Raw genomic sequence first — 27,438 nt, 5'->3', positions numbered from 1 at the left:
AGAGTCAACTTCAGTAGCCCATAATCACCCAAGAAGTCCCGTACAGGCTTATATTACTTCACCTAACTGTGTATCAATTCACTCTTCCTACACGGAGGCACATATATATTCATTAACATCAATGTAAAGAAAATCTGGATTTCAAAGTTCAAACAATTTAACTTATATATACTAGCGGAAAAAAGAAACTGTGCATGTGTAAAATGTTCATGTATCGCTCAATTTTATAAATTAAAGCTTGAAACTTTAAACGTTTCTGAAAACTGATCTCTATCCAAGACGCTGCTGATTCAATAACCATATCAACTGAGCTGGTGTTAAATAAAGGTCAGATAAAACCCTGTTGAAATTCTTTTTGCGATTTCTTATATACCTCCTAAGTTATAGCATATTATACCCATGCACCGTTTTTTTTTTACCGCTAGTATAATATCAAATAGTTTGCTTCAGATTCTACTGAAAAATAAAACATCTAGAGATTTCTTTGTATCAAATAAAAGTTAATATCTCAACAACTTTTCATAGTATACAAAGTTAATATAAAGACATATTTCTGCATAATAGCGTCCATTAACACAGACATTGTGCACATAAGTATCAATTTACATTCATCAAATAAAGTTGCAGCACAATACAATGTGCGTGACTAACTTAGTACAAGAGGGCCATGATGGCCCTAGGTCGCTCACCAGAGTAACACACCATAACCATAACAAACATGCTTGACCAAGTGACCCAGTTTTTGACACCACATGACCCAGTTTCAATCTCGTCTGAGTTTTCAAGGAGATAAACATTCTGACCAGATTGTTAACAATATTTTCCTTTGATCTGACCTAGTGCCCTAGTTTTTTACCCAACATGACCAAGATTCAAACTTATCCTACAGATCATCAAGATAAACATTCTGACCATGTTTCGTGAAAATAAGGTCATAAATGTGGCTTCTAGAGTGGTAACAAGCTTTGCCTTTAATTTGACTGGTTGACCTAGTTTTTGACCCCAAATGACCTAGATTCAAACTTGACCTAGAAATTATCAAGACAAACATTCTGACCAATTCTAATGAGTTTCAAACTTAAAATGTGGTTTCTAGAGTGTTTACAAGAATTTCAATTGATCTGGCCTAGTGACCTCGTTTTTGACCCAACATAATCCAGATTCAAACATTGCCTAGGAATCATCAAGATACACATTTTGACCAAGTTCAACGAAGATAGGTTAATAAATATGGCCTCTAGAGTGTTTACAAGCTTTTCCTTTGATTTGACCGGGTGACCTAGTTTTTAAACCAACTTAACCTAGAAGTCATCTAGACAAACATTCTGACCAAGTTTCACGAAGATATAGTCTTAAATGTGGCCTCTAGAGTGTTAACAAGTTTTTCTTTTGATTTGACCTTGTGACCTAGTTTTTAATCCCAGATAACCCAGTATCAAACTCGTCCAAGATTTTATTCAGCGTAACATTCTGACCAAGTTTCAGTAAGGTTGGGCCAAAATTGTGAATAGTCAAATTGTTGACGACGACGTACGACGGACGACTGACAACGGACGACGACGGACGCCGGACACAGGGCGACCACAAAAGCTCACCTTGAGCACTTCGTGCTCTGGTGAGCTAATAAAAAAGCTGACTCAGGCAAAAACAACATACCCAACACATTGTTCCAGTTCGAACGACTCGTTCATCAGAGGAGCTAACTCGGAAAATCCTCCAGGCTTATTTATTTGCCGATGTATAGTTTGGAATAGACAGATGAATTTCTGGAAATAATTGATTTGCACATGACAATTAGAGATGAGCTTTACTGTAAACAGATATAGTTGCTAAATCATGTGCTTTAAAGTCCCTTTGCATAATGATCATGTCAAAGCAGAGGCATTATAAACATATACTATTGAATGGTTTACAATTTATACGAAATAATGAAATGTATTTAACAGATGATCAAATGGGCAAACATTGTAAAAAATTCAAATAAGGTTTGGATATATCACTTAAAATCATATACATACTTCCAACCTATTGTTAAACCTAAAGTTGAAGAACAGATCCAACACTTCAAGAGCCCTGAAAGGAAATGGGTATATTATGTAGAGGTGGAGCTAATGAGCGCTTTAAGTGAAGCTTGTGTATGATCGCAAACATGTATTTCATATTGCAAGACTGCGTACATACCTTTACATTTATGTATATGCATTATTTGGCTCCGAAAACCCTATTAAGAGAATACATGAAAATAAAAACATTTTCAATCACAAAACATATTTAGTTCTTATACCTTTTAAAACATTATTACCAGATATATGATAAGACAAAAACTTCTATGTTATACATATTTAAAAAAATGACAGAATCAGTTTATGCTTCCGACAAACGGGGAGATAAAATATCATACTGGACTTTGGCTTCCACTATGGCCTTTGTTTCAGGACTGGGTTTGAATCTCTGTGACTGACGGAACACAACCAACATCTCCTGGGCTTCTTTTCCTAAAATAACATGGAGAAATCAGTCCTCAACAGATATCATTCTGTATGCAAATTTTGTTTTGTCTATAAGCTATCTCTTCTCAATGTCTCAGTTGAATCAATCTAGATAAGTTTCAACATAATCATTAGTAATAAGAAATAATGTAAAAGTAACATCTTCTGCACCTATTAAGTAGAAGTGGACGATGAAAACCATTAAACAGGATTGTATGGTCAAAACTTCGAATATAGTCCACGTCACGGCCATGAACCATTAACTTTAGGCATGTTATAACACTTGAGATGACCTAAGTCTTTACAAAAAAATCAAACTGTTCAGAAACGGCGGTAGAATAGCGAAAGGTCTGGATTACACTGCATTATCAAACACTCGTTTGAAAACAATTCATAGTAAAATGACCGTGTCTCACGTGCTGCTCAAAAGGCAAGTAAGATTTACTTTTTAATGAAATAATATTAAGACAACTGACATTTTATCTCACTTCAAAAGGAATCCAAGTTAAATCGACCATAAAATTGCATCAGCTATTTACTGTCACTTATATAACATACCTTCAATATTTGGATAAGGTTTGTCGTGTCGTCCATCCAGTAGTGACATGAGGGGATCCAGAAGTTTCTTAATATCTTCATACTTGTTGTAGAATCCAAATGATACCAGACAATACACAAGTCTCAATACCTATAAATGTAGAATTCAAATGATACTAGACATGCACTTGTCTCAAAAGCTACCATCATTATTGTAGAATCCAAATAATACCAGACAATTTAATAGTTTCAATAGCTACAAGGGTAGAAATCAAATAATACATGCCAGTACACTAGTCTCAATATCTATGACGGTAGACTCAAAATGATACCAGACAATATACTAGTTTCAATACATACAACGATAAAGTCCAAATAATACCAGACAATACACTAGTTTCAATACATACAACGATAGAGTCCAAATAATACCAGACAATACACTAGTTTCAATACCTATAACGATAGAGTCCAAATAATAAGAGACAATACACTAGTTTCAATAGATACAACGATAGAGTCCAAATAATACCAGACAATACACTAGTTTCAATAGATACAACGATAAAGTCCAAATAATACCAGACAATACACTAGTTTCACTACATACAACGATAGAGTCCAAATAATACCAGACAATACACTAGTTTCACTACATACAACGATAGAGTCCAAATAATGCCAGACAATACACTAGTTTCACTACATACAACGATAGAGTCCAAATAATGCCAGACAGTACACTAGTTTCAATACATACAACGATAGAGTCCAAATAATGCCAGACAGTACACTAGTTTCACTACCTACAACGATAGAGTCCAAATAATACCAGACAATACACTAGTTTCACTGCCTACAACGATAGAGTCCAAATCAAACCAGACAATACACTAGTTTCACTACATACAACGATAGAGTCCAAATGAAACCAGACAATACACTAGTTTCACTACATACAACGATAGAGTCCAAATGAAACCAGACAATACACTAGTTTCAATACATACAACGATAGAGTCCAAATAATGCCAGACGATACACTAGTTTCACTACATACAACGATAGAGTCCAAATAATACCAGACGATGCACTAGTTTCAATACATACAACAATAGAGTCCCAATGAAATTAGACAATACACTAGTCTCAATACCTTCAACGGTAGAATCAAAATGATACCAGACAATACACTAGTTTTAATACCTACAGTGATAGAGTCCAAATAATACCAGACAATACACTAGTCTCAGCACTTTAATGACAGAACCACCTATATGGTACTAGACAATACACTTGTCTCAAAACCTACAATGGTAGAATCCAAATGATTCCAGGCAAAACAAAACAGAAGTCTCAGTACCTACAATGGTACAGAATCTAGATGTTAACAAGTAAGAAAATACACTAGTACGCTAGTTACGCTACTACGTGATATGCATTATTTTACAACAGTAACGATAATGTAAAAAGATTATTGTTGTTTCTCATATAGCACAGGAAGTTATGTATTAAGTCTCATAGAACATAGTGCCGAATCAGTTATGTTGTATAAGAAGATTAATGAACCTTAATGGCGTAAATGCAAAATAATTAATCTTTAACATTCCTGGATGTATTTACTTTCTTGGAGATAATTACACCGTTTATATCATTTTGTAGATTTAGAAATATACAGGTGGGATTTATTTTTGCAGTGATAGCGGTACAAAAATAAAAAACAAAAAACAAAAAATCTAGTGAATAATAAAGTATTATCTCCAATGATATCATCAACTGTTAATAATGCGAAAAAGCATTTTGTCTATCGTGTCGCGAAATAAAACTGACACTAAAATTAACATATTCAAAATGTTGATTGGTGGTCTCTAAATTCCATACCTGTTTGATGAGGATATTGTTTCCAATGTTCGAAGCTGTCATTTCTTTATTTCTGCTCAGGAAATTTGCTATCCATCTGCTGAGTGCTGGGAAGTATTTGTATGTTTCTGATTCAGTGCTGTGCACAAGAACTTCCATTTCCTGAATATAGAATCTAAATCATGGTATGGAAAGTATTTGTATCTTTTTGAGTGACCTCCTGCGATTCCGGTATATAGTAATCTAAGCCACACGCATGGGAACCATTCGTGTGTTTCTGATAAAGTGTAGTTCACAGCATATAGAAATCTAAATCATAGACATGGAAAGCATAAGTATGTTTCTGATTAAGTGTAGTTCACGAGAAATTGCGATTCCTGCATATAGAAATCTAAATCATGGGAAGCATTTGTACTTTTTTATCCTATCCAAGATTCATAACGTGAAAGTGAAGTGCACTTTGGTAAAAAAAATATCTTCATAAATGATAAACAAGGTAATATGGGGTTTACTTCATTGAAGATTTTGTATTTGTTAGGTCATATGGCGACTTTCCAGCTTTGATGGTAGAGGAAGACCCCAGGTGCCCCTTCGTGCATTATTTAATCAGAGTGGGCACCTGGGTAGAACCACCGACCTTCCGTAAGCCAGCTGGATGGCTTGAAGATTTTGTAAGTGGATGCTAAAATAGTTACATAAATGTTTTTCAAGAACGATTCTGCTTATGAATGCAAAGTTTACCTCAGCACAATTCATGTCCTCAGCAACATTCATGAAAGGTGTAAGAGTCAATAGAAAGGTTGAGTAATGGTGTATGTAAGGATTTCCTTACCAACATTCATGAAAGGTGTACGTGTCAATAAAATTAAGTGTAGTTCACGAGAAATTGCGATTCCTGCATACAGAAATCTAAATCATGGGAAGCATTTGTATTTTTCATCCTATCCAAGATTCATAACGTGAAAGTGAAGTGCAGTTCAGTAAAATTTATTATCTTCATAAATGATAAACAAGGCAATATGGGGTTTACTTCACTGAAGATTTTGTATTTGTTTGGTTTCACGTCGCGTCGATACAATTATAGGTCATATGGCGACTCTCCAGCTTTGATGGTAGAGGAAGACCCCAGGTGCCCCTTCGTGCATTTTTTAATCAGAGTGGGCTCCTGGGTAGAACCACCGACCTTCCGTAAGCCAGCTGGATGGCTTGAAGATTTTGTAAGTGAATGCTAAAATGGATACATAAATGTTTTTCAAGAACGATTCAGCTTATGAATGCAGAGTTTACCTCAGCACAATTAATTGCCTCAGCAACATTCATGAAAGGGGTAAGAGTCAATAAAAAGGTTTAGTAATGGATGTTTGTAAGGATTTCCTCAGCATCATTCATGGAAGGTGTAAGAGTCAATTAAAAGGGTTTGGTAAGTGAATGTTTGTAAAGATTTCCACAGCAACGTTCATGGGAGGTGTACGGTTCAATAAAAAAAGGTTTAGTAAGTGAATGTTTGTAAGGATTTCCCCAGCAACATTCTTGAAGGTGTACGAGTCAATAAAAAGGTTTAGTAATGGATGTATGTAAGGATTTCCTTACCAACATTAGTGAAATGTGTACGTGTCAATAAAAAGGTTTAGTAATGGATGTGTGTAAGGATTTCCTTACCAACATTCATGAAAGGTGTACGTGTCAATAAAAAGGTTTAGTAATGGATGTATGTAAGGATTTCCTCAGTAAGATTCATGGAAGGTGTACGAGTCAATAAAAAGGTTTAGTAATGGATGTGTGTAAGGATTTCCTCAGCAACATTCATGAAAGGTATACGAGTCAATAAAAAGGTTTAGTAATGGATGTATCTAAGGATTTCCTCAGCATCATTCATGGAAGGTGTAAAAGTCAATAGAAAGGTTTAGTAATGGATGCATGTAAGGATTTGCTCAGCAACATTCATGGAAGATGTACGACTCAATAAAAAAGGTTTAGTATGTGAATGTATATAATGATTTCCTCAGCAACATTCATGGAAGGTGTACGACTCAATAAGAAAGGTTTAGCAAGTGAATGTTTGTAAGGATTGCCTCAGCAATATTCGTGCAATGTACGAGTCAATAAAAATGTTTGGTAAGCGGATATATGTAAGGATTTCCTCAGCAACATTCATGAAAGGTTACGAGTCAAAAGGAAAGGTTTGGTTAGTGAATGCATGTAAGGATTTCCTCAGCAACATTCATGAAAGGTGTACGAGTGAATAGAAAAGGTTCGGTAAGTGAATGTGTGTAAGCATTTCCTTAGCAACATTTCACGGAAGGTGTACCAACCAATAAAAAGGTTTTGTAAGTGAATGTATGTAAGGATTTTCTCAGCATATAAGATATACGAGACAATATCATAAGTATCTGAGAAAAGCTTTAATGTGAATGTTACGGTCTTCTCAGCAAATATTATTTCAGGAAGGGTGTTAAAGTCAATACATAATTAATTCCATTTAAGATTTTTATGTGAATGTGAAAGATCAAATTTATCTCAGGGCATTTATATTGAGTAACTGCAAGATTTACCTCGTCAAGCTCGCATTCCTGAAAAGCGTACTGGTCAATATAGTATTTATCTCATGAAATATTTAGTAATTAATTATAAACATTAACCGATTAAAATAAATTTCATGCAATATATGCATATCAATCAACAATATATCTCCTATCTCAGGACATATATATTGGGTAACTAAAGATTTACCTCGTCAAGATCGCATTCCTGAAAGGCGTACTGGTCAATAAATGATTTATCTAATGAAAGATTGAGTAATTAATCATAAACATTACCTGAGTAAAAATAAATTTCATGAAATATATGTATATCAATAAACAATCTATCTCCTGAAAATGTTTGGTAAGCGAAGGTAATGTTTACCCCTTGAAAATCCAATTCTTATAGAATTTATACTTTCACACAGAATTTAGATTTAACCCTTAGCCTGCTAGCGGCAAGTGATTCTGCCTTTGCGACCAGTGCAGACCAAGATCAGCCTGCATATCCGTGCAGTCTGATCATGGTCTGCACTGTTCGCTATTCATTCAGTAAATTTTTAGTAAACACCCCTTCAAATGATAAATGGTACTGCTCAAATTGGAAGATGGACAAGTCCATTATATAAATTTAGCATGGTAAGAGTTAATGAGTGACTCTAACGGTTACCTCGTCATTATTTATCTCGTCGAAAACATAACACATCTTTACACTATCCAAAACTGAGCGGTTACCGGCAATGTCAACAAACAGCGCTGAAAAAGAAATACAATGTACCTAATCTTTTCTGAAAAGTATCAATGGGATCAAAAAGCAGTATGCTATTATATCAGATCCTGTCTCTGCATAGTTACTATTGATCTACAAAATGTTGAACAAATTAATTTTTTTGGATAAAAATCTCATTAGGGGTCAACTACATTGCTGTCCAATCATCCTATGGAGTTTCAGTATTCTGGGTCAGGTAGTCCTCAAGTAATTGATCTGAAAGCGAATTTTGTGTTCATGCCCCTGTGTCCTTGACCTTTGATCAAGTACCCCAAAATCAATAGAGGTCAAATACTCTTCATGACAAATCATCCTACGAAGTTTCAACATTACGAGTCAAGTGGTTCTCAGGTTATTGATCGGAAATGCTTTTCTATGTCCAACCCCTGTGACCTTGACCTTTTATAGACTGACCTCAAAAAATAAGGGTCATCTATTCCGTACGCCCTATAACTCTATAGGTCTAAAGGTTCAATCAAGTTGAAGTTTCAACATTCTGAGTCAAATTGTTCTCCTATTATTGATCGGAAGGAATCGGGTTTCCTTGTTCTGGCCCCTGTGACCTTGACCTTTGTTGAAATGACCCATAAAAGCTATAGCGGTCATTTACATCGTCAGTCCTATCAATATATAAAGTTTAAAATTTCTAGGTCAAAAGGTCTTTTAAGTATTGATCGGAGATGAAATGTGACAGACTCTTACTCCTGTGACCTCGACCTTTGATCGAGTGACCCAAAAGTCAATAGGGGTTCTTTAAATGTCAAATCATCCTATGAAGTTTCAACATGAATCAAGAGGTTCTCAAGTTATTGATCGGAAAAGATTTTCCATGTTCAGGCCTCTGTGACCTTGACCTTTGACGGAGTGACCCCAAAAACAATAGGGGTCATCTATTACGTAAGCCCTATCACCCTAGGTGAAATGGTTTGCCAGTTATAGACCGGAAAAGAAGTGTGACGGACGGACGGACAGGGCAAAAACAATTTGTCTTCCCCAGTGGTGGGGAGATATAATTTCCAACACAGTAATATAATATGATATAAGGATAATTTCTATTGATTCGTATTGGAATAAAAACTCACTTATGATGAGATCACAGCACATGGCGCGGAGCTGTTCTGGTAGATTTTCATCACTAAGGCATGTAAATAGTTCCTCCCATGTGAGGTAGTCCTCGGTGATCACAGATATTGCGTGGTCATTCTGGCCCTGAAGTCAGAGAATGTTAACCTTAATTAATGCTTAATGTAAATGATTATCAAGTTATAGAAAGAAATGACAGTTAACGTATGTTATATTTCATGTAAATGCTTTCTCCAGTCTGAGGTAATTCTTAGTACTGATCATGGAACGTTGACCTTGACTAATACTTCATGTAAATGCTTTCTCCAGTCTGAGGTAATTCTTAGTACCGATCATGGAACGTTGACCTTGACTAATACTTCATGTAAATGCTTTCTCCAGTCTGAGGTAATTCTTAGTACTGATCATGGAACGTTGACCTTGACTAATACTTCATGTAAATGCTTTCTCCAGTCTGAGGTAATTCTTAGTACTGATCATGGAACGTTGACCTTGACTAATACTTCATGTAAATGCTTTCTCCAGTCTGAGGTAATTCTTAGTACCGATCATGGAACGTTGACCTTGACTAATACTTCATGTAAATGCTTTCTCCAGTCTGAGGTAATTCTTAGTACCGATCATGGAACGTTGACCTTGACTAATACTTCATGTAAATGCTTTCTCCAGTCTGAGGTAATTCTTAGTACTGATCATGGAACGTTGACCTTGACTAATACTTCATGTAAATGCTTTCTCCAGTCTGAGGTAATTCTTAGTACTGATCATGGAACGTTGACCTTGACTAATATCTCATGTAAATGCTTTCTCCAGTCTGAGGTAATTCTTAGTACTGATCATGGAACGTTGACCTTGACTAATATTTCATGTAAATGCTTTCTCCAGTCTAAGGTAATTCTTAGTACTGATCATGGAACGTTGACCTTGACTAATATTTCAAGCATATGCGTGCTCTTAATCTTATGTATGGTAGTTCTATATCAGTGTCTTACAGACTGTGAAATAAAAGTACGTAAACGCTCCAGCAGTGAATTTTAGGTCTTTCTAATCAAAGAAATTGGCTAAATTATCATTGTATCTGGCTTCAAAGAAGAGATTATCAACATTAATGAATACAAATAAACATTATCCTTTCAGTTTAATGCAGCGTTTTCATAGATTTTTGATTAAGGTGATGCTTAAGATTTACATTATCAATATGTTTTTCAAACACCAACTAAGTTTTTTTTTTCTCGTAAGAAGAATGCAAGTACATAATACAATAGAACTATCAAACCAAGATTTTCCCTATTAAGCGACAGTCTCCAGGAAGGCTCCTGTAACACAAAGTACACTCAAAACAAGCATTTCTCCTGGTCTGATGGCTAAGTACAGCTGACATGTGTAGCAAATATACTAAAATTATCATGTTGATTTGACATTGTACGTACCCGTGCAAGATATCCAAACAGTTTCAACTGGCTCTCGAAAAACAGGTACTCCTCTGATTCTCTATTTCTCTACAATGTAAAAACTGAAGAGATGTAACACATTTTACAGCATGGCTAGAGGGATTCAAGTTCATTACCTCTTTTGAGCAAACTCAATCAAACCTACTCAACTTCTATTTTGATTCTTCAAGTTTAATGTTTTCGAATGACCTTCTTTAAAATACATTATGTTAAATTTCAAAACAGCGGTCTGTCAGCCGTAAACGTCATCTCGTACTTTGATTTGAATGTTTTTCTTTATGATACAGCCCTTTTATTGACTGTTATGTAGAAGTTGTTGTTCTGGAAAGGTAAATTCTATAGTATATTTCAGCTTAGGGAAATGTTGATGATATTGTTATAGAGGTTTTGCTTCAGAGAGGGCCGCTCTGAAGAGGTTGCACTGTATAGTAAAAACTATGTCTGGCCGCAAAAGTAGTGTAAAGCATAGGATTCAAATGTTTGTGGGAAAGACTTATTGAAATTGTTCATGGTCTGTACGGATTTTTCATCACAGTTTTAATGAAACAGGCTGTGCTTTCTCTTTAACAAATGACTACGTCAAACATACAATTTTTCCGGAATTATGTGGCTAAGAATGGTTGGTATATTACATCAGCATTTTATAGTTTTTTTTGTATAATAAATCTAAACCATTAGAGATTTTTAAAACAAAGTTTTTGTTGTTGCTCAAAATGGTTGGTTCCTATCATCAGCATATTATAGCTTTTTTAAGGTAAATTTTAACTACTAGATTGTTAAAAAAAGAAAAGTAAATCTATTTCCACTCTTTTAGCAAACTCTCTGCAGTGACACATTATTCAAAAACAAACGCTACTATAATCACTGTCGTTTAACAAATACTACACGAGTCGTGCCATGAGAAAACCAACATAGTGGCTTTGCGACCAGCATGGATCCAGACCAGCCTGCGTATCCGCGAAGTCTGGTCAGGGTCCATGCTGTTCGGTAACGGATTCTCTAATTACAATAGGTTTGGAAAGCGACCAGTATGGATCCTGATCAGGCTGCGCGGATGCGCAGGCTGGTCTGGATCCATGCTGGTCGCAAAGCCACTATGATGGTTTTCTCATGGCGCGGCTCACATGGTTATTCATTCACTTCCATAACATCACCATATTTGTCAATCTCAGAAAAACATTTAGAACAGTGTCATTAACTAAAGCTAATACCAAATCATAACTAAAGCAGTTATCAAAATTTTGATAAAATGATTGCAGTGATTTATGTTAACAATTCGTGTAATATTTCTTTCTGGTTTATATTATAACATTAAAAATATGAAACACAGAACCAAGCTTTTTGCAATGGAAAATATACCCACGCCCGAAAACGTGACGAGATCTATCCAAGACTCCCCGTTATTTGTTGATACGAACATTGTCTTGCGATCAGAGCCAAGTTTTGTTTGAAATACACATTTCTGAAATGATGAAAGTTACAGTGTTCCGTCAAATCATGTAAACATTTCTTTACTACCTTTTGTTCATTCTGAAAATTTATTTCAGCTCATGTTTGGAGAGAAGTTTAAATAGGAAAAAAGTGACAAACGGACAGAAAATCTTTAAATATTTCACTTGTTGTAGAGGCGAAGCAGAATTAACGTAGAAAAGAGAAGAAATAAAAAAAAGGAAAAAAAAAAAAAAAAAAAAACAAAAACAAAAAAAAAACAACAACAGAAAAAGCAAAAAAGACTAATTTACTTTTTGATAAGCAATCTTTTGCAACATTTATAGTAACAAATGCATTTAAGTACGGTGAATACACAGAAAACTTTTACAATATGTTAGAAAAACTAAAAAAAAATAAAATTCTAGATATATTTACCAATTTATTTGTGATGAGCCAGGAGTTGGTAATATGATTCTGGTTGATGGAAATAGATACACCCGCACAGACACATAGAACACTAAGCAGGTCAAGGTAGCGATAGTTCTTTTCGAGCAGTAAAAGCTCAACAAATTTATTTATGTGGTCCTCAGTTATCAGGTCAACAATTTTCCTATTATCTCGGAGAGACTCCATAACCACATGAACAGCATTCAAGCCAGCATCGCCCTGAAATATTAGAAAGAAGATTAAGGTCTACATTTATAAAAAATTAGAATGCAGTTATGCCATTGATCAGTTTGTGCTCAAAAACGACTAACTGAATTCTAGAGTTACAAGACTGGCAATTTTATAACCCTGGGTCATGCTGATTCTGGTTGTCATTACCATTTCAAGACTAAGAAATACAATTTTAATGCTATTTTTAGCTCTGGTATTGTTAATCTCTTCGCATAAATTTACCCTCTTTAGCTTCAGGCGGGTCCAAAAATCAGCATTATGAAGTTGTTAGAATCAAACTGATTTCTAATTGAATATATGTGTCGCTCTTAAGCCTAAGTCAGACACTCAGACCTCAAACATTTGTGATACCAAGTATGTTTGAGTCATAACATTGTCTAAATAATTGCCGTAACACAATAACTGTACTATTCATTGTACTTTTGTAAGTGTTCTCATCATTAAATCCTCTTTGGCTGAGTGGAGAAATGCCTCTCATCAGAGTGGGCTTGAAGCCTGAAATAATGTCCGGAGCATCCATTGTTGCCATATGGTCTAAACTGTATCGGTGTGACCCATGAACCAAAACAAAAATATTTGTTAGTGTTGGAAAGTACTGAGATAATTGTAATTTTCTCATTTTCTTGCGCTTTGATATACAGGTACAGAATAAAAAGATGACGAAACACATACACCAAGCCCTTATTGACCTGACATGGTTTTCAATATCGTCTCAATATCAGTTTTGCTAACTTAATATTGTTTCGATAATGTTACCGAGATACAATTCTTGTTAAACCAATATCATGAATAGATTGAGTTTGCCGGTATTTTCCCAACATTTTAACGTTGCTGGGTTGTGTATTACCTCTTTTATCTCAAACTGTGTCCGGAAGAAATCTATGTATCTTGCAATATAAAGTTTGTTCTTTCGTGACCGTCCCAACAAGTAGGTATGAAGGACTTTGTAGACAACACGGAAAATACTTGACATGTAGCTGTAAATTATATAATGAGATCAAACTGCATTAAAAAGTATAAATTTCTCTAAATCAACGGTTTAATAAGGACTATATACCGGGTATGCAATGAGCAGCGCGTGTAAGAAACATTATAGCAGTATTGCAAAAATAAGTAAGATTACAGAGCAAACACCATGAAAAATTGGTTCAGTTACCCTAATGAAAGGCTTGTATACATATATTCTACTATGGTATGAATAATTATAACATAACGCAAAGAAACAATTGACCTGCTATAATCTGAAAATTGAATATTAAGACCAAAACGCTGTTTTAAACAGATATTTCCTTATATTTTGACAGACTTTTATGAAATAAAGAGCATCAAACACACACAACGGGTGCCTTCCTCGACACAAACCTTTTGCCAGAAATTCTTGATACTTTTTTTTTCAAACACTTCGCATAATTGAGCCGCGCCATGAGAAAACCAACATAGTGGGTTTGCGACCAGCATGGATCCAGACCAGCCTTCGCATCCGCGCAGTCTAGTCAGGATCCATGCTGTTCGCTAACAGTTTCTCTTATTGCAATAGACTTTGAAAGCGAACAGAATGGATCCTGAACAGACTGCGCGGATCCGCAGGCTGGTCTGGATCCATGCTGGTCGCAAAGCCACTATGTTGGTTTTCTCAATTGTTTTCACTAACATAATGTGCAGGTAACGTACACACTGGAAGCATTATTGATTTAGCGTTGTAGACGATTGTGCCTTGGAAAGAACTCGTTATTCTGTCTTAGATGCTTTTTTATCTTATTAAGATCCATCAAGTAACAAGAAAATTTGCAAACAAAAAATGCTACATAAATACAACAATTTTCCCCGTGTGTATGATATCGAAAAGTCACGTGGGTTGGCTTTTCTGTTATACCAAAGTATTCGATTTTTGTGTTTTTTTCAGTATAGACAAATGTCATTAAATACCCCTGTTGTCCGGAGTCCATCCAGGTGTTTATCTGTACTTACTAGTGATCTGGTGCATTTAGTGGACAGTTAAGCAAGTTGACAAGAAGTTCTACAATCCTGAGATGTCTCATAAGCTTTTGTCTCTGTTTGACTGGTTCCCCATCTACCACCATAAACTCACAGATCTCTGTCAAAGCCTGAAACAAGTATTTATTCAAAATGATAAAAGTGACCATTTCCTACATATAATAGATTTTCTTGATAACTTAGAAAATGACCACCAAAGAACATATTACCTTCACCAAATATTTTCAGAGGATGTAAAAAACAAACAAAGACCTTTTTCATGAATGTTTTGATTAATCGGTTATTTTTTCATTTACTTACAGTTATGGCATCATGTGACATCTTTTTATTTAATATAACTCCACCCTTCTTCTGAAAATAGAAAATGTTTAAAATTATAACAAAATGTATAAAGCCTCAAAGCAATATTATTCAAAATAAGTGAACACACACAAAAAAAACATAATAAATATCAATTTTCTGAATTAAACAGGGCCATAATTCTGCCAAAATACAACACATGAACTGACAAATATGCATACTCAGCATAGTCCGAAAAGACAACATGTTTTCGGCAACAACCTATTTCCGGCAGCTCCGGAAAAAGTTTTAGTTATTCTCTCCAAATACATCACATCCGGGTCAAGTGCGCGCGTTTTGTTTACAAACAACACGGAAATGTCACGCAACTTTCTCCGAGTCAAAATGGAGATTAGAACCGTAAGTATTTTTTAAAATTATGTGTGCACATAGCTGTAGAAGTGTCCTTGCAAAACACTTGTGAATAATAACAAAAATGCGTATGCTGTATATATCACAAAAACTCTTCGGCCTCACACGGCAGATCTATAACGACTGAAACTGACTATAATGTTACTATATGGACACTTAAGAGCTAGAAACCCACTCTCAGGTAAATGGTGAATTGGTAGGTAAACAATTGAGACCTTTTAAAATATTTTAAAAATGTAACTGAACATGTTTTATGTTCGAGACATGTTCGTTTTTGAATAAGAAACGATATTTGCTATATATATATATTTATGGACTGAGGTGACCAGAGGTGTTTTACATTCAGAAACCACCAAAGGTCTAAAGGGATTAAGAAAACTTACGTCCTGCAAAAGCTTCTGTAAAAATGGCACCATCCCTGCCATAAAACTAAAGATATTCTCCAAAGCAGGGCCCACTGCCTGTATTGTAAAAGCGTCATGATACTGTTGCTCGTCAGCCACTGTAATCTGGAACAAAGAAATATCGGGCCTGATCTGTATCATTGATTATTCCTGCATAAAAATACTATAATTCTTCACACCATCCGGAGATTTATAAATCGTGTATTAACAAGGCAATTCACGTGCTTAAGTTTAATCCGGCTGAACGAAGCTTTCATGCAAGATCAACCTCTGGTTAGACATTCTGTCCCTTTTAAATGAATAGTGTTGGTCGATAAAAGATTGTTTTCTGCTGATGAAAATCTATATGTATGCCTTTTCAAACATCATATACTCGAATAGTAAGCAAACTTGTTAAAGCAAACTTATTCAACGAGTAGACGCATGCTATTCCATAACCTTTATGGTATAAAATTCATTTGTGCTACTGTAATCATGTTGTAATGTACAATTAATGTATGCTTAGATCTACCTTTCTCATATGAGCTGTGCTCCATTTTAGCGAACCCAAAGATCTGCTCTCTTGATTCAAAGCTTTCTCTTGATTTCTTATATATTCAGCTGAAAAAATGGATATAAAGATATTGTGAAGAGAAGTTGAAGAAGGTATTTTCTTATGTACATTTTCACTAACTGCTGGATTTGGTGATATTTAAATGGTATCAAAAAATAACATGGTCTATAAAGTTAAAACAATTCCCAATAATTATATACATATCAATGTTGGCAGAGAAAATTTTAAATATGACTGACGGAAGTGAGTGGAAAGAAAAACAGTTATATATTATTCACCTTCTTAACTCACTCATTTGGTCAATGGAAATATGTGTGCACGATCTTTATCCAATCATTTAAATAACGTAAGTATTGATAATGTAAAATAATGCGATTGTAGCTGTTTTTTTTACAGTTTTGTTTTGGATATTACCTGCAGAAGCATGTAGCCACTCTCCAGATACAACATGTTCTATTCTACAGTAACTGCCTTCTGGTATATCGTCACTGTCCTGGAAAAATAAAACATCAAGTCAGCTGTTCTTCAACAGCATATCAGATGTAAACAGCAGTTTAACCACATTTCTAGAACCTTAGTAGAATGAACTTGCTCTTTTCAAGTAACTGAAAAATGTAGCTAAATGAATCTGATGTTGTGGACGAACGATATTGCTATCTTTCGAACACCAGGGAGAACAGGATTCAGATGAATGATATTGTCCGGGAGTAAATATTCAGACGAGTGTTATTGTCTAGGAAAACATACACCTCCTCAAGGCTTTTCTATATACATTGCATCAATAACAATACCTTCGATTATGTCTTTATTTCAAAATAATTTTCTGTTGTTAAATAAAGTTTCTGTATAATGTAATTTAAGCTTAATGCGAACTTATATTCCTTTATAAATATTATGTTTTCGACTCTATATCACCACAACTAAAACGTTTCTTCACATTTTACATTCTTTTCAGTGCATGGTCCGTATATAGTCTATAGTTGAATAGACTCTCGGACATGCAGGGGAGACAATAATATTGTTTCCTTCTCATCATTTACACGTAACGGACAAATTCGAGATAACCTACCTTTTCAACTGGATGTAATCTGAAGACAGTTTTAGGGTCTAGGTGATCTGAGGTCAAGTTCACTTTGTATTTACCCTCCACGTTACTTTGCTTATTCGTTTCCACACACAGATACTTTCTGGTACACATGTGCAACAATTTACACTGTTGTTCGAAATGTAAAACCCCACCTGTGAAAAGTTTTGCGTTAATTTGGTCTGTTTGAAATAAACCTTTATCTACAATACTCCCCCTAGTTTGAAACGGCCAGCTTTTTATCGTATGCAATCTACGTTATTTCTGACTATCATATTTTGACATCACGCGACTAATTACAACCTCTATATGTAGAAAGAACAACATTCAGCTTTCCGGAGTTTTTTTTTTACAAAGATAGTTTCGTATAGAAATCCAAGGTAAATACGAGGCGCATGTCATGTATAGAACGAATTTTAATTTTGAGGAGAACTTGCTCATAGGGCTTTCAGCTTAGAAACTATTGGCAGTTTCTGTTTGCTGTCTTACGATCCTACTTTCAAAATTGATAGGTACGTAGGTTTAAACCTGAAAAACAATGTAGTCACACGCTTGTTTAATTATGTACTGATTTGTATGAGGAAAACGAGCATATTTTCTCAAATGGTACTAGTAATGTCGGGTTCGAAAGTGTTTCAAATAAACTTGAAGCCTTCATCACCGTCGAGCTGAAACAAATTAGTGTATACTAAACGTGAACGCATACATGCACTGGAAATGAAGCAGTATGTTTATCAATTGTGCTTGGCTGTTTGGTTGGTTCAACAGTCTTTTTCTTCTTTAATATGTGCCACCTGGTAAAAATCCATTTATAATGGCAAAGAGAGTAGTTGTTTTTGAGTAAGTAGGGAGACGTAAAACAAACATAGGGCCTTAGTCAAATATGCGCTGTTGCGGGGGTCGTATGACGCCCGTATAACAATCTAGCAACAAATCGCCATACCTTTTTACAATTACCAATTGCACACCCCTTGACAACAAACGTACAGGACAGCTACACACCCCTTGACAACAATCTTACCAGCCACACATCCTTTGACAGTAAATTTACCACTTACACACCCCTTGATAACACACTTACCGGCGCAGCTGCACACCCATTGACAAAAAAAAAACTTATCAGCACAGCTACAGCTACACACCCCTCGACAACACACTTACCATCCACCGTCCTTTGACAGCAATTTGCCAGCCACACTACCATTGACAATAAAATTAGCAGCGCAGCTACACACCCATTGACAAAAACTTACCAGCATAGCTACACACCCCTTGACAACAAACTTACCAGCAACACATCCTTTGACAGCAAATTTACCGACCACTACCCTTGACAACAAACTAACCAGTACAGTTACACACCCATTGACAAAAAAACATACCAGCACAGCTACACACCCCTTGACAGCAAACTTACTAGCCACACACCCCTTGACAACAAACTTACCAATCATACATCGCTTGACAAAAAAAACTTACCAGCAACACACCCCTCCTGTAACTCAATCTGCCAAAATGTAATAGCAGACGAACTTGGCAGCATACTCTTGGGGTTCGACGGTACTACAGGTCGGCACCTTAGATGCACTGAAATGAACAAATCGTTCTTCATTTCAAAATATTATTTCCGCAATTGGAGCCGTCTAAAATAGCAATGTCTGTACTCATACTGTCTTGAATTAATAATCTTGAAATGAAAGCATATGTTGTAAATTTCAATATTACTAGTAGTAGGTAATTGACAAGTTAGACAATTAAAAGTGTTTATTTTTAGAATATTGAGACAACAGAAACCAAACCATACCATCTTCTGTAATATCATAATCGAAGAGTCCTTCTGCCACCAAATACGCTTCCATCTCTTTGTGATAAAATCTCACCATATTTCCAATCTAAATCAACAAGCAAACGATATAGTTATTCACTTTAATAAATGCATTATTTCCGAACTGTATACATAAGTAATGTCATTAGTCTATGTAAATTAAACACTCTATCCAACACGTGTCACATATGAGAACTTACCTTGACTCATTTCTCAATTTTGCTTATATTTTCGGTAGACAGCAAAGTTTGAATGATGTACGTAAAAACTTAACTGCCATTCCCCACAACAATTTCCTCCCTAGCGCCCTACTGAGAGACACTACTTAGTTAGGGGTTGCAAGAAATACAAATACGAGCACATACCTTGACCTTTTTCTCATCGTCAGGTGAGGGCTTATATTTTCGGTAGATTGCGAAGCCTGTCTGTTGTACTGATAAGTTTAGCTCATAGCTGAAAAAAATAACAGACGAAACTTTTGTTTTTGATTTTACTAAAGGACATTTGTACAAAACTATGCATAAAGTACAAAAAATAGATAATAAAATATTTTAACAATTCATATATATGGTTTTAATTTGGCCACACTGATGGTCTAGAACCTCTATTGCTGTAGTGTGAGTGTTAACACCCTATCATCGGTAGCATTATCTTTTTCAAATAGGTTAATGTCAAACACACAGTTAGGGTCATACACCTTTGCTGATGGAGGACCTTAATGTTGCTCTTGGTACCTGTTTCTCGTAGGCCGTATGGACGGAATGTTCCATTGATAGAATTCAACCGAAAGAGATCGATCAATTCCAACTTACGGTGGTGGGGACAATTTACTGAAAAGGCAATATAACCAACGGTGCCAATAAAAATAAAGCCAGCAGAGTTATCTCCGCAAGTGGCGTTGCTGTTACTTTTAGCGGTAAACTGACAGTTGATTAGTATCTGTCTAAGTACTACAACATAGTATAGAGCCTACTTTTGACATTTATCATAAAACAGCCTTTATCTTCAATCAACTGAATTTATTTAATAATTGCGACCTAACATATTTCATCTCCATATACACTACAAACACATTTTAAATGCGGTCACATGTAAAGTTCTTGGTTATTTTATAAGACTGAGGTATTTAAAATAGTATCTTTTAGGTCACTAATATGAATCAGATATAAGTTCATACAACATGAAATTTCTAAAGAATATACGTTGAACTTATATATACACTACTATCAACTGGTGAATGTTTACACTTTCGTTTCAACTTCCGGTAGAAAAGTGAGTCATTTATTGACTCCATTCGCCAATGAAATTCCACGTTTACTTAAGATATCGAGCATGAAATATAAAACAATCTTTCTGGCTTACCTTTTCTGATATACTGACTGTCCACCAAACAATGTTTTGGACACATGGAGATATTGTCCCAGGGATTTCACACTCTCAAACACCAGCTGATCTCCTTCTTGTACCTGAAAGTAACAAGAATAAAGGTACTTACTGTTGAAACCTGGTCTCTCTTTGTCTAATGGACCTAGCGTTTACTTCGAGATAATCAGAATTCGACTTAAAAGTCATATTTTGTAAAGGTGTTTTGGGCAAATGTTACGCAATGCCTCAAATACATGTCCATGTAAAAATTTACACGGTACATGAAATAAATATTGAGATAACTAAGAAATTTGATGTACGAGATCGATATAACCGGATTCGCAGTAAGTCGAATTAACACAGAGTAAAATACAAACATAAAGAAGGAACGTGGAGTGAAAGTTCATACTCGTACATAAAAAGAAGTTTTGACTTTGTAGAGAAAGTTGAGCTTCAGTCGTGCTTAAACTATTTTTTAAATTAACAACCCTTCTTCAATTTAAAAGTTGTTTTTAATTTCTAATTGTCAGTTTTACATGATACATTGTAACATACTTTGCTGAAGTATCACATATTGCCTTTTTATTACAGTACTTCTTTCAAGAAGATAAATTTGTTACACATACCACGTCACCCTCGGCCTTGACCTTGTACCTTGGCATAATCTTGAACTGGGCATGTTTTGCATTATACGGGTGCAGAACAACCTAAACAATAATAAGCAAAATACATTTATTTCTCAGAGCTAAATACTGAGGATGAAAGCAATATTGCATATTTGTGTAAGGCATTTTGTTACCATTTTATATTACGTTGTTGTATATATATTATGGACTCTAAATTTGGGGTTTAATTGGTCATATACTTTTGTTTTATTTTTATAATATAATGTCAAAACACAGAACAACTAATTTGAGCTGTAAACAGAGGTCGCTATAAATTTTAACATTCGTCTCTTCTAAACTGATGTCTATTCACTTCCGGGGTTTTAGATAAATGGGCATATGATTGAGCTTGCTAAAATCTCGTCAAATGTAATATTAAAACAAGCAACATGACCAGAAATATGTGCTGTCCGAACTTACCGCCATGTTTTTACCTTCCGTCGGAGAGGTTGCTGATGTACTGACATGAATGTATTTCAGAGTAAATCTATGCTTCAGCTACAATTAAACATTTATACATTTCAAGGTAAATCTATGCTTCAGCTACAATTAAACATTTATACATTTCAAGGTAAATCTATGCTTCAGCTACAATTAAACATGTGCCTCAGCAGCAATTAATACTAATATTTTTCAGAGTAAATATATGTTTTAGCTACAATTAAACATGACTGTGTTTCCGAGTAAATATGTGCTAAAACTGCAATTAACATTTAAATATTTCAAAGTACATTTATGCTTCATCGGCAATTAAACATGCCACTACTAAGTAATTCAAAATAAAATCTGTCCATCAGCTACAATTAAAAATTATGTATTTCAGAGTAAAAATGTATTTAAGCTGCAATTGAACATGCATGTGTTTCAGAGTAAATCTCTTCTTCAGCTGAAATTAAACACGAATATAGATGACATTGTGTAAATTTGCACTTCAGCTACAATGAAATGTCTGTATGCATATAAAAGTAAATATGTGTTTCAATTAAAGTTAAACATACATGAACTTGAGTTTTAAATCTGTGTTTCAGCTATGCTACAGTTAAACATGTATTCATTCAGAATATATATGTGATTTAACTACAGTTTAACGTAGTTTCATTCATTGACAGCTACATTTAAAGATGAATGTATTTAGAATAATGTTTGTTTCAACTACAATTAAACATGTTTGATTTTCAGTTTCAAACCGTGTATGTATTTCAGAGTAAAATATGGTCTTCCGCTGCAAATAAATAGAATAAAATCCCTGATTTATCTAATATGAAATATTGGTGTTTACAGAGACTAAATATGTGCTTTGAGTACAATTAAACAACAAAAATCTGAAAAGCAAATAAAAGACTTTTGCTATATACATATTTTCTTCAGTTTTTATTTGTATGACTGTACACATTATACTCCTCGGGTCATGATGAGTGTTAAAATTGAAAAGTCGTCAAGCATATATATATTATTCTTTGTTTCTGTTTGTGTTATTACTAAAATGGGTAGTCATACACACACTTTGTTATACCTGTATAACCTGTCCATAGAGTAATTTCTTGCCTTGCTGTCGTTTCTGTTCTAAATCGTTGTCCTCTGTCTCCGCCTTTGCAGCAAGCTTTAAAGACACAAATATAACATTATATACAAAATATTAGCTTTATATTTTTATTTTTGGATTGCCGTAACTTGTTCGGTCATAAATGCCATGCCTCCAGAAAAGTTTGGGTTTCTCTTTTTTTCTTACAGTCGTACGTATATTATGCCAATGGTAAATAGTTTTCTTTATCAATCATGTCTTTCTTTGACAGCTTATTTTTTTCGGCAGCAGGCTGGCATGGCATTCACCTTTACCTCCTGTAAAATATCTGGGGTGAATGTGATTGTCACTTAACAGCTGAGTAAAACTGTACATTTTGATTGGTGGATGACAAATTCCACAGGATGTCGAATAATATATTTAAGCGGTGCGCATGTGATCTGAGCTGTATTGTTAGACAGTATAATCCGTTGCAAGAATCCTGTGGAAATAGCTTAACTTCTAATACGGAGTGACCTCCCGTAAACGATTTACAGTCAACTCGTTCCCATTTGGTATCCCTTGATTATTTCAAATTTGTCATTTTGTCCCCCGCTTTTCGGTCCCTACTTTTTAGTCTAATTTTTGTCAAGGTTTCCTAGATTATGAGTTATTATTATGATGTAAAATATGTGTTCTGTAAAATAAAGTGTAAGACTCCATGATGCTTTCCTCCTAAATCCTACATAAAACGGAGGAAGGGAGTGGAATTTTGTCTTGCAGCTTTCTTAGTCGTGCCCTCAAAAGTTAGGCACTTGGTGCTCTGACAAGTTGTTGAGTACATTGGTGTAATTATACCTCAGATTTACCTTAATTTTATGTTTTACTTAATATGATCTAGTATTTTTTCGCTAATGTTAGAGCCTTTCTCATCGGGGATTTAATTTACATTATGTTGTCTAATATGGTTAAGTGCGAGGTTGGTATGCGCTAAACGCGTTTACCCTCCCCCCCCCCACCCCCAGTTTCCTTTATATAGGTTACTGACCGTTCCAAGGCGATGTTATAGCATCCCCTCCCCCTTTACTATGAGTAAGTTTTCGTGCCCATCTTAATTTTGGCCGTCGGAATCCTAAGGCGGTACACAATTGTTGTTTTCTCCTGCTTATTTGTGTGCGTGTGCGTCTGTGTGTCTTTGGCGGTGCCCTATTGTGTTGTTATATCTTACTTGTCTGTTTTTCTAAGTTAGTTGTGTGTGGGTGTGTGTGTTTGCCTTTGGCACATGAATGTCTGGTCTACTGTGGTTTACGTTGTAGCGTAACTGTAATTAAGGAACGTAGCATTCCCTTTGTATATTCATCCTTGTTCTACTTTCCCCTTCAACCCCCTCCCCCACCCCCATTTCTCCCCCTTACCCCTTTCTCCCCCTCTAGCTATATATTGCATAAAATTAAAATGTACTTGTTGGATTTTTGAAGCAACCCGTCTGTAATATTTTTCCGTTACAGCTTCTTTTTGTTGTGGGCCTACTTTGCAAATGCCTGGCTCTGAGACTGTGTTTGTGGTGCTCTGTGCTTCAGAGAAATCTACCCTTACCTATTATCTGTTTTTAGATAAAAACATGAAACTTTGTCTTTAAAACTACAGTTTGATTTGCTAGTGCAGAGTGCCTGCACGTTTTGAAGCATAAAGTGTGCATTGGCTAATATATCCGTTTATCTTTTTTAAAGATACTTCTTGTCATTAATGCAGCCCAACAGTCAACATGGAGGAATGTGTTTGCTCAAATGTGTAGTCTCAGTATGGATTTACTATTCATCATTATTCAATATATTATTATATGATCTGGTAATAACTGCAACAAACATAATTTTGAGCCGCGCCATGAGAAAACCAACATAGTGCGTTTGCGACCAGCATGGATCCAGACCAGCCTGCGCATTCGCGCAGTCTGGACAGGATCCATGCTGTTCGCTAACGGTTTCTCTATTTACGATAGGCTTTGAAAGCGAACAGCATGGATCCTGACCAGACGGCGCGGATGCGCAGGCTGGTCTGGATCCATGCTGTTCGCAAATGCACTATGTTGGTTTTCTCATGGCGCGGCTCATTTAAAATAGTTGCATATATTAACTAAATGGACAATGACGTAAAGTCTTTAATCTTTGAAATGCTAATGTTTTTCACATTCTGTAGTAATATTCATATCAGACAAGAAAGAAGTTATATTTAAGATAAAAGAGGAAGTTATATATATATATATATATATATATATAAGACAAAAAAGGAAATTATATATACATGTAATATCAAAAGGAAGTTATAAATCAAACAAACAATGATAATGTCCTACCTGAGCCTGGTGAAATCGGCTTCGCAATGTATAGTCATTAGGTCTTTCATCTATCTTAGACTTAAGTTCCCGAGCCTTTTTGTTCAATTTGTATCGATTGGCAACACATATCTCAAATGATAGCACTGTGTAAAGAAAGGAAATATTTGAGGAAACAATTCAACTATTTAGGAAAAGATGTGTTTCCAGTCTCCCGACTGACCAATTTACTTGATTTGTCGATAGTTTTCCAGTTCAGTTTTGACACTTTTACGTGAACATTTTCCCAATTGTATCAGCGTCTTATTCCCAAAACCCTTGTAAAAACCCTGCAGTCGAAAGTATTAAAATGACGAATCTATTCTTAAAAAGATTGTGCAAATATGATTGTTTGAGCCACAGCTTGGAGATATTGTGGCCGATTGGTTTATACTGCTTGCCCTCACACCAAACTGTATGAGGTTCTATACCTGCTGTAGCCACTGTTGTGTGTTTCTGGGCAATGCCTTTGTCGGTCCTTCTGATTTGCTGGGGGTAAAAGTATACTCCCATTCCATTTGTAAATATGAAGGATGTTTAAATTTGTTGCTCAACCATAAATGTTGCCTGTTTAATGCCAGATCTGATATATGCAACGAGAACCTAGTATACTGTCTTGGTGAACTACCTTTCCTCGAATCAGTGTTAAGTTTGCATAGTGCTTTTTGACTCATGCTATATATTCCTAGTTCATGTAATAGTTCGTTTAGCTTATATCATACTGTGTAAATTACCAATCATATTTACAAGCGTGTGGCCACTTCCCTTTCAGGCAAGCAAAGAAAAAACCTGGCCTACCTACCTGCCTTATATGTTTTGGCAAAGCGACCAGAGACACACAGCTTTTACCTTGTGGGATAGAGCTGCTGCGAATGGTCTTCTTTAATTTTATTTGCTGATTTATTAGTTTCATCGACACAATAACTGTACAGTTTTATTTATTGTCGAGGTAGACCAATCAAGCGGGAATGTCCATATTGGATAGGTGGCGGGTAGTAGTTAATGTATTGACAGATAGGTCCAACTAAGGCCGAATGTGAACCTTACCGACTTTTTCGTTAAATTATTGTTATTGGTGTAATCAATGATTAAATGCAACACATCACTATCTTACGTTTTCTGTAACCAATCATAAAACAACAATGGCCTAAAATTGGCCCGATGCCTTCGACAATTGTCCAATTGGTAAAACGATATCTGTCAAATATGTATATGCTATCGGTCTATGGGTTTGCTTACCGTGAAGGTATGTCTCTCCTCAGGAAAGTCAAATAGTGCTTTCTATTGTTTAAAGTAATTGTGAATTATCAGGTGATCAGTTTACTACATGCAATTTGAATCGCGCAGTTGAACCGTAACCAGTACTTTCAAATATGCACATTCATAAATTAATGATAAAGAAATATAGAATTTCTCTCTTTAAAAGCTCTTAGGAAATTGTAAAATCCTTAACCAGTGAGTGTATATTATAATTTTTAGACACAATTTATTGCACGTAAAGTAACTTACATTTCTGGTCCTTCATATCAGGTTTGCACTTATCCTGTTTCGATCCCACGGCGACTCCATTGTGCACAGAACTAAAATATATAATTATACATTTAGAAAAATTAAAGACTATTTTAAGTAAGACAACTATGAAGGGCGATGAGCCTTGCTAATTGCCAAAATGCTGAATGTCGAATATCGAATGCTAAATGCAAATTGTTGAATGTTCAAAGCCAATTGTTAAATGCAAAGACGATGAATGCAAAATGCATTTTGCTTATTGCGTATTTAAAAACTTACTGGGACCTTTTTACTCAAGATATTTAATATCAAGATACTTTTAGACCTATTATGTATGATTTCTAAAGTTTAATTTTGAATAAATGCATGTTTGGAGATGAACTGGATGACATGTTTTTCGATCTACGTTGACTTCTTTGCAATATATGAGGTAATGATGATGAAAATCTCTTCTTTTACTACTGCAGGACTTGACAAAAAACTTTTCATTTCATAGATATAGCTTTTTAATGGCGGCATTTTTCAAAATTAAGGCACGTGATTATACAACACAATTAAACATGTCGAAGTACTTCAAAGAGATTAATACGATAAAATACAGGAATTCTAGTATCATTCTGTAAACGAGAAGAGCTGTT

The 27,438-nt window shown here is 35.2% G+C and overlaps 1 protein-coding gene across 1 annotated transcript in view; it reads right to left on the bottom strand.

Annotated features, from left to right (window-relative positions):
* The window catches only part of LOC123554383 (inositol 1,4,5-trisphosphate receptor type 3-like), a 75,521-nt gene that overhangs the window by 47,119 nt on the left and 964 nt on the right, over positions 1–27,438 (bottom strand). Inside the window, exons 2-27 of the mRNA XM_045344484.2 lie at positions 26,801–26,871; positions 25,274–25,398; positions 22,933–23,019; positions 21,840–21,917; positions 21,381–21,461; positions 20,752–20,855; positions 19,755–19,842; positions 19,369–19,456; positions 19,044–19,151; positions 17,550–17,719; positions 16,895–16,973; positions 16,439–16,527; positions 15,907–16,032; positions 15,113–15,163; positions 14,786–14,922; positions 13,665–13,794; positions 12,575–12,805; positions 12,072–12,170; positions 10,688–10,756; positions 9,257–9,383; positions 8,076–8,161; positions 4,908–5,048; positions 3,048–3,177; positions 2,402–2,495; positions 2,019–2,073; positions 1,657–1,766 (exon numbers count right to left, since the gene is read on the bottom strand). Of these exons, the coding sequence (XP_045200419.2) occupies positions 1,657–1,766; positions 2,019–2,073; positions 2,402–2,495; positions 3,048–3,177; positions 4,908–5,048; positions 8,076–8,161; positions 9,257–9,383; positions 10,688–10,756; positions 12,072–12,170; positions 12,575–12,805; positions 13,665–13,794; positions 14,786–14,922; positions 15,113–15,163; positions 15,907–16,032; positions 16,439–16,527; positions 16,895–16,973; positions 17,550–17,719; positions 19,044–19,151; positions 19,369–19,456; positions 19,755–19,842; positions 20,752–20,855; positions 21,381–21,461; positions 21,840–21,917; positions 22,933–23,019; positions 25,274–25,398; positions 26,801–26,871 (2,754 nt within the window). The remainder of the gene's footprint in view (positions 1–1,656; positions 1,767–2,018; positions 2,074–2,401; positions 2,496–3,047; positions 3,178–4,907; positions 5,049–8,075; positions 8,162–9,256; positions 9,384–10,687; positions 10,757–12,071; positions 12,171–12,574; positions 12,806–13,664; positions 13,795–14,785; positions 14,923–15,112; positions 15,164–15,906; positions 16,033–16,438; positions 16,528–16,894; positions 16,974–17,549; positions 17,720–19,043; positions 19,152–19,368; positions 19,457–19,754; positions 19,843–20,751; positions 20,856–21,380; positions 21,462–21,839; positions 21,918–22,932; positions 23,020–25,273; positions 25,399–26,800; positions 26,872–27,438) is intronic.

Source organism: Mercenaria mercenaria, chromosome 7 (assembly GCF_021730395.1).
Source record: "Mercenaria mercenaria strain notata chromosome 7, MADL_Memer_1, whole genome shotgun sequence".
Taxonomy (NCBI): Eukaryota; Metazoa; Mollusca; class Bivalvia; order Venerida; family Veneridae; genus Mercenaria; species Mercenaria mercenaria.
The sequence above is the reverse complement of the archived record's forward strand: the minus strand, read 5'-3'. Positions and strand labels throughout refer to the sequence as shown.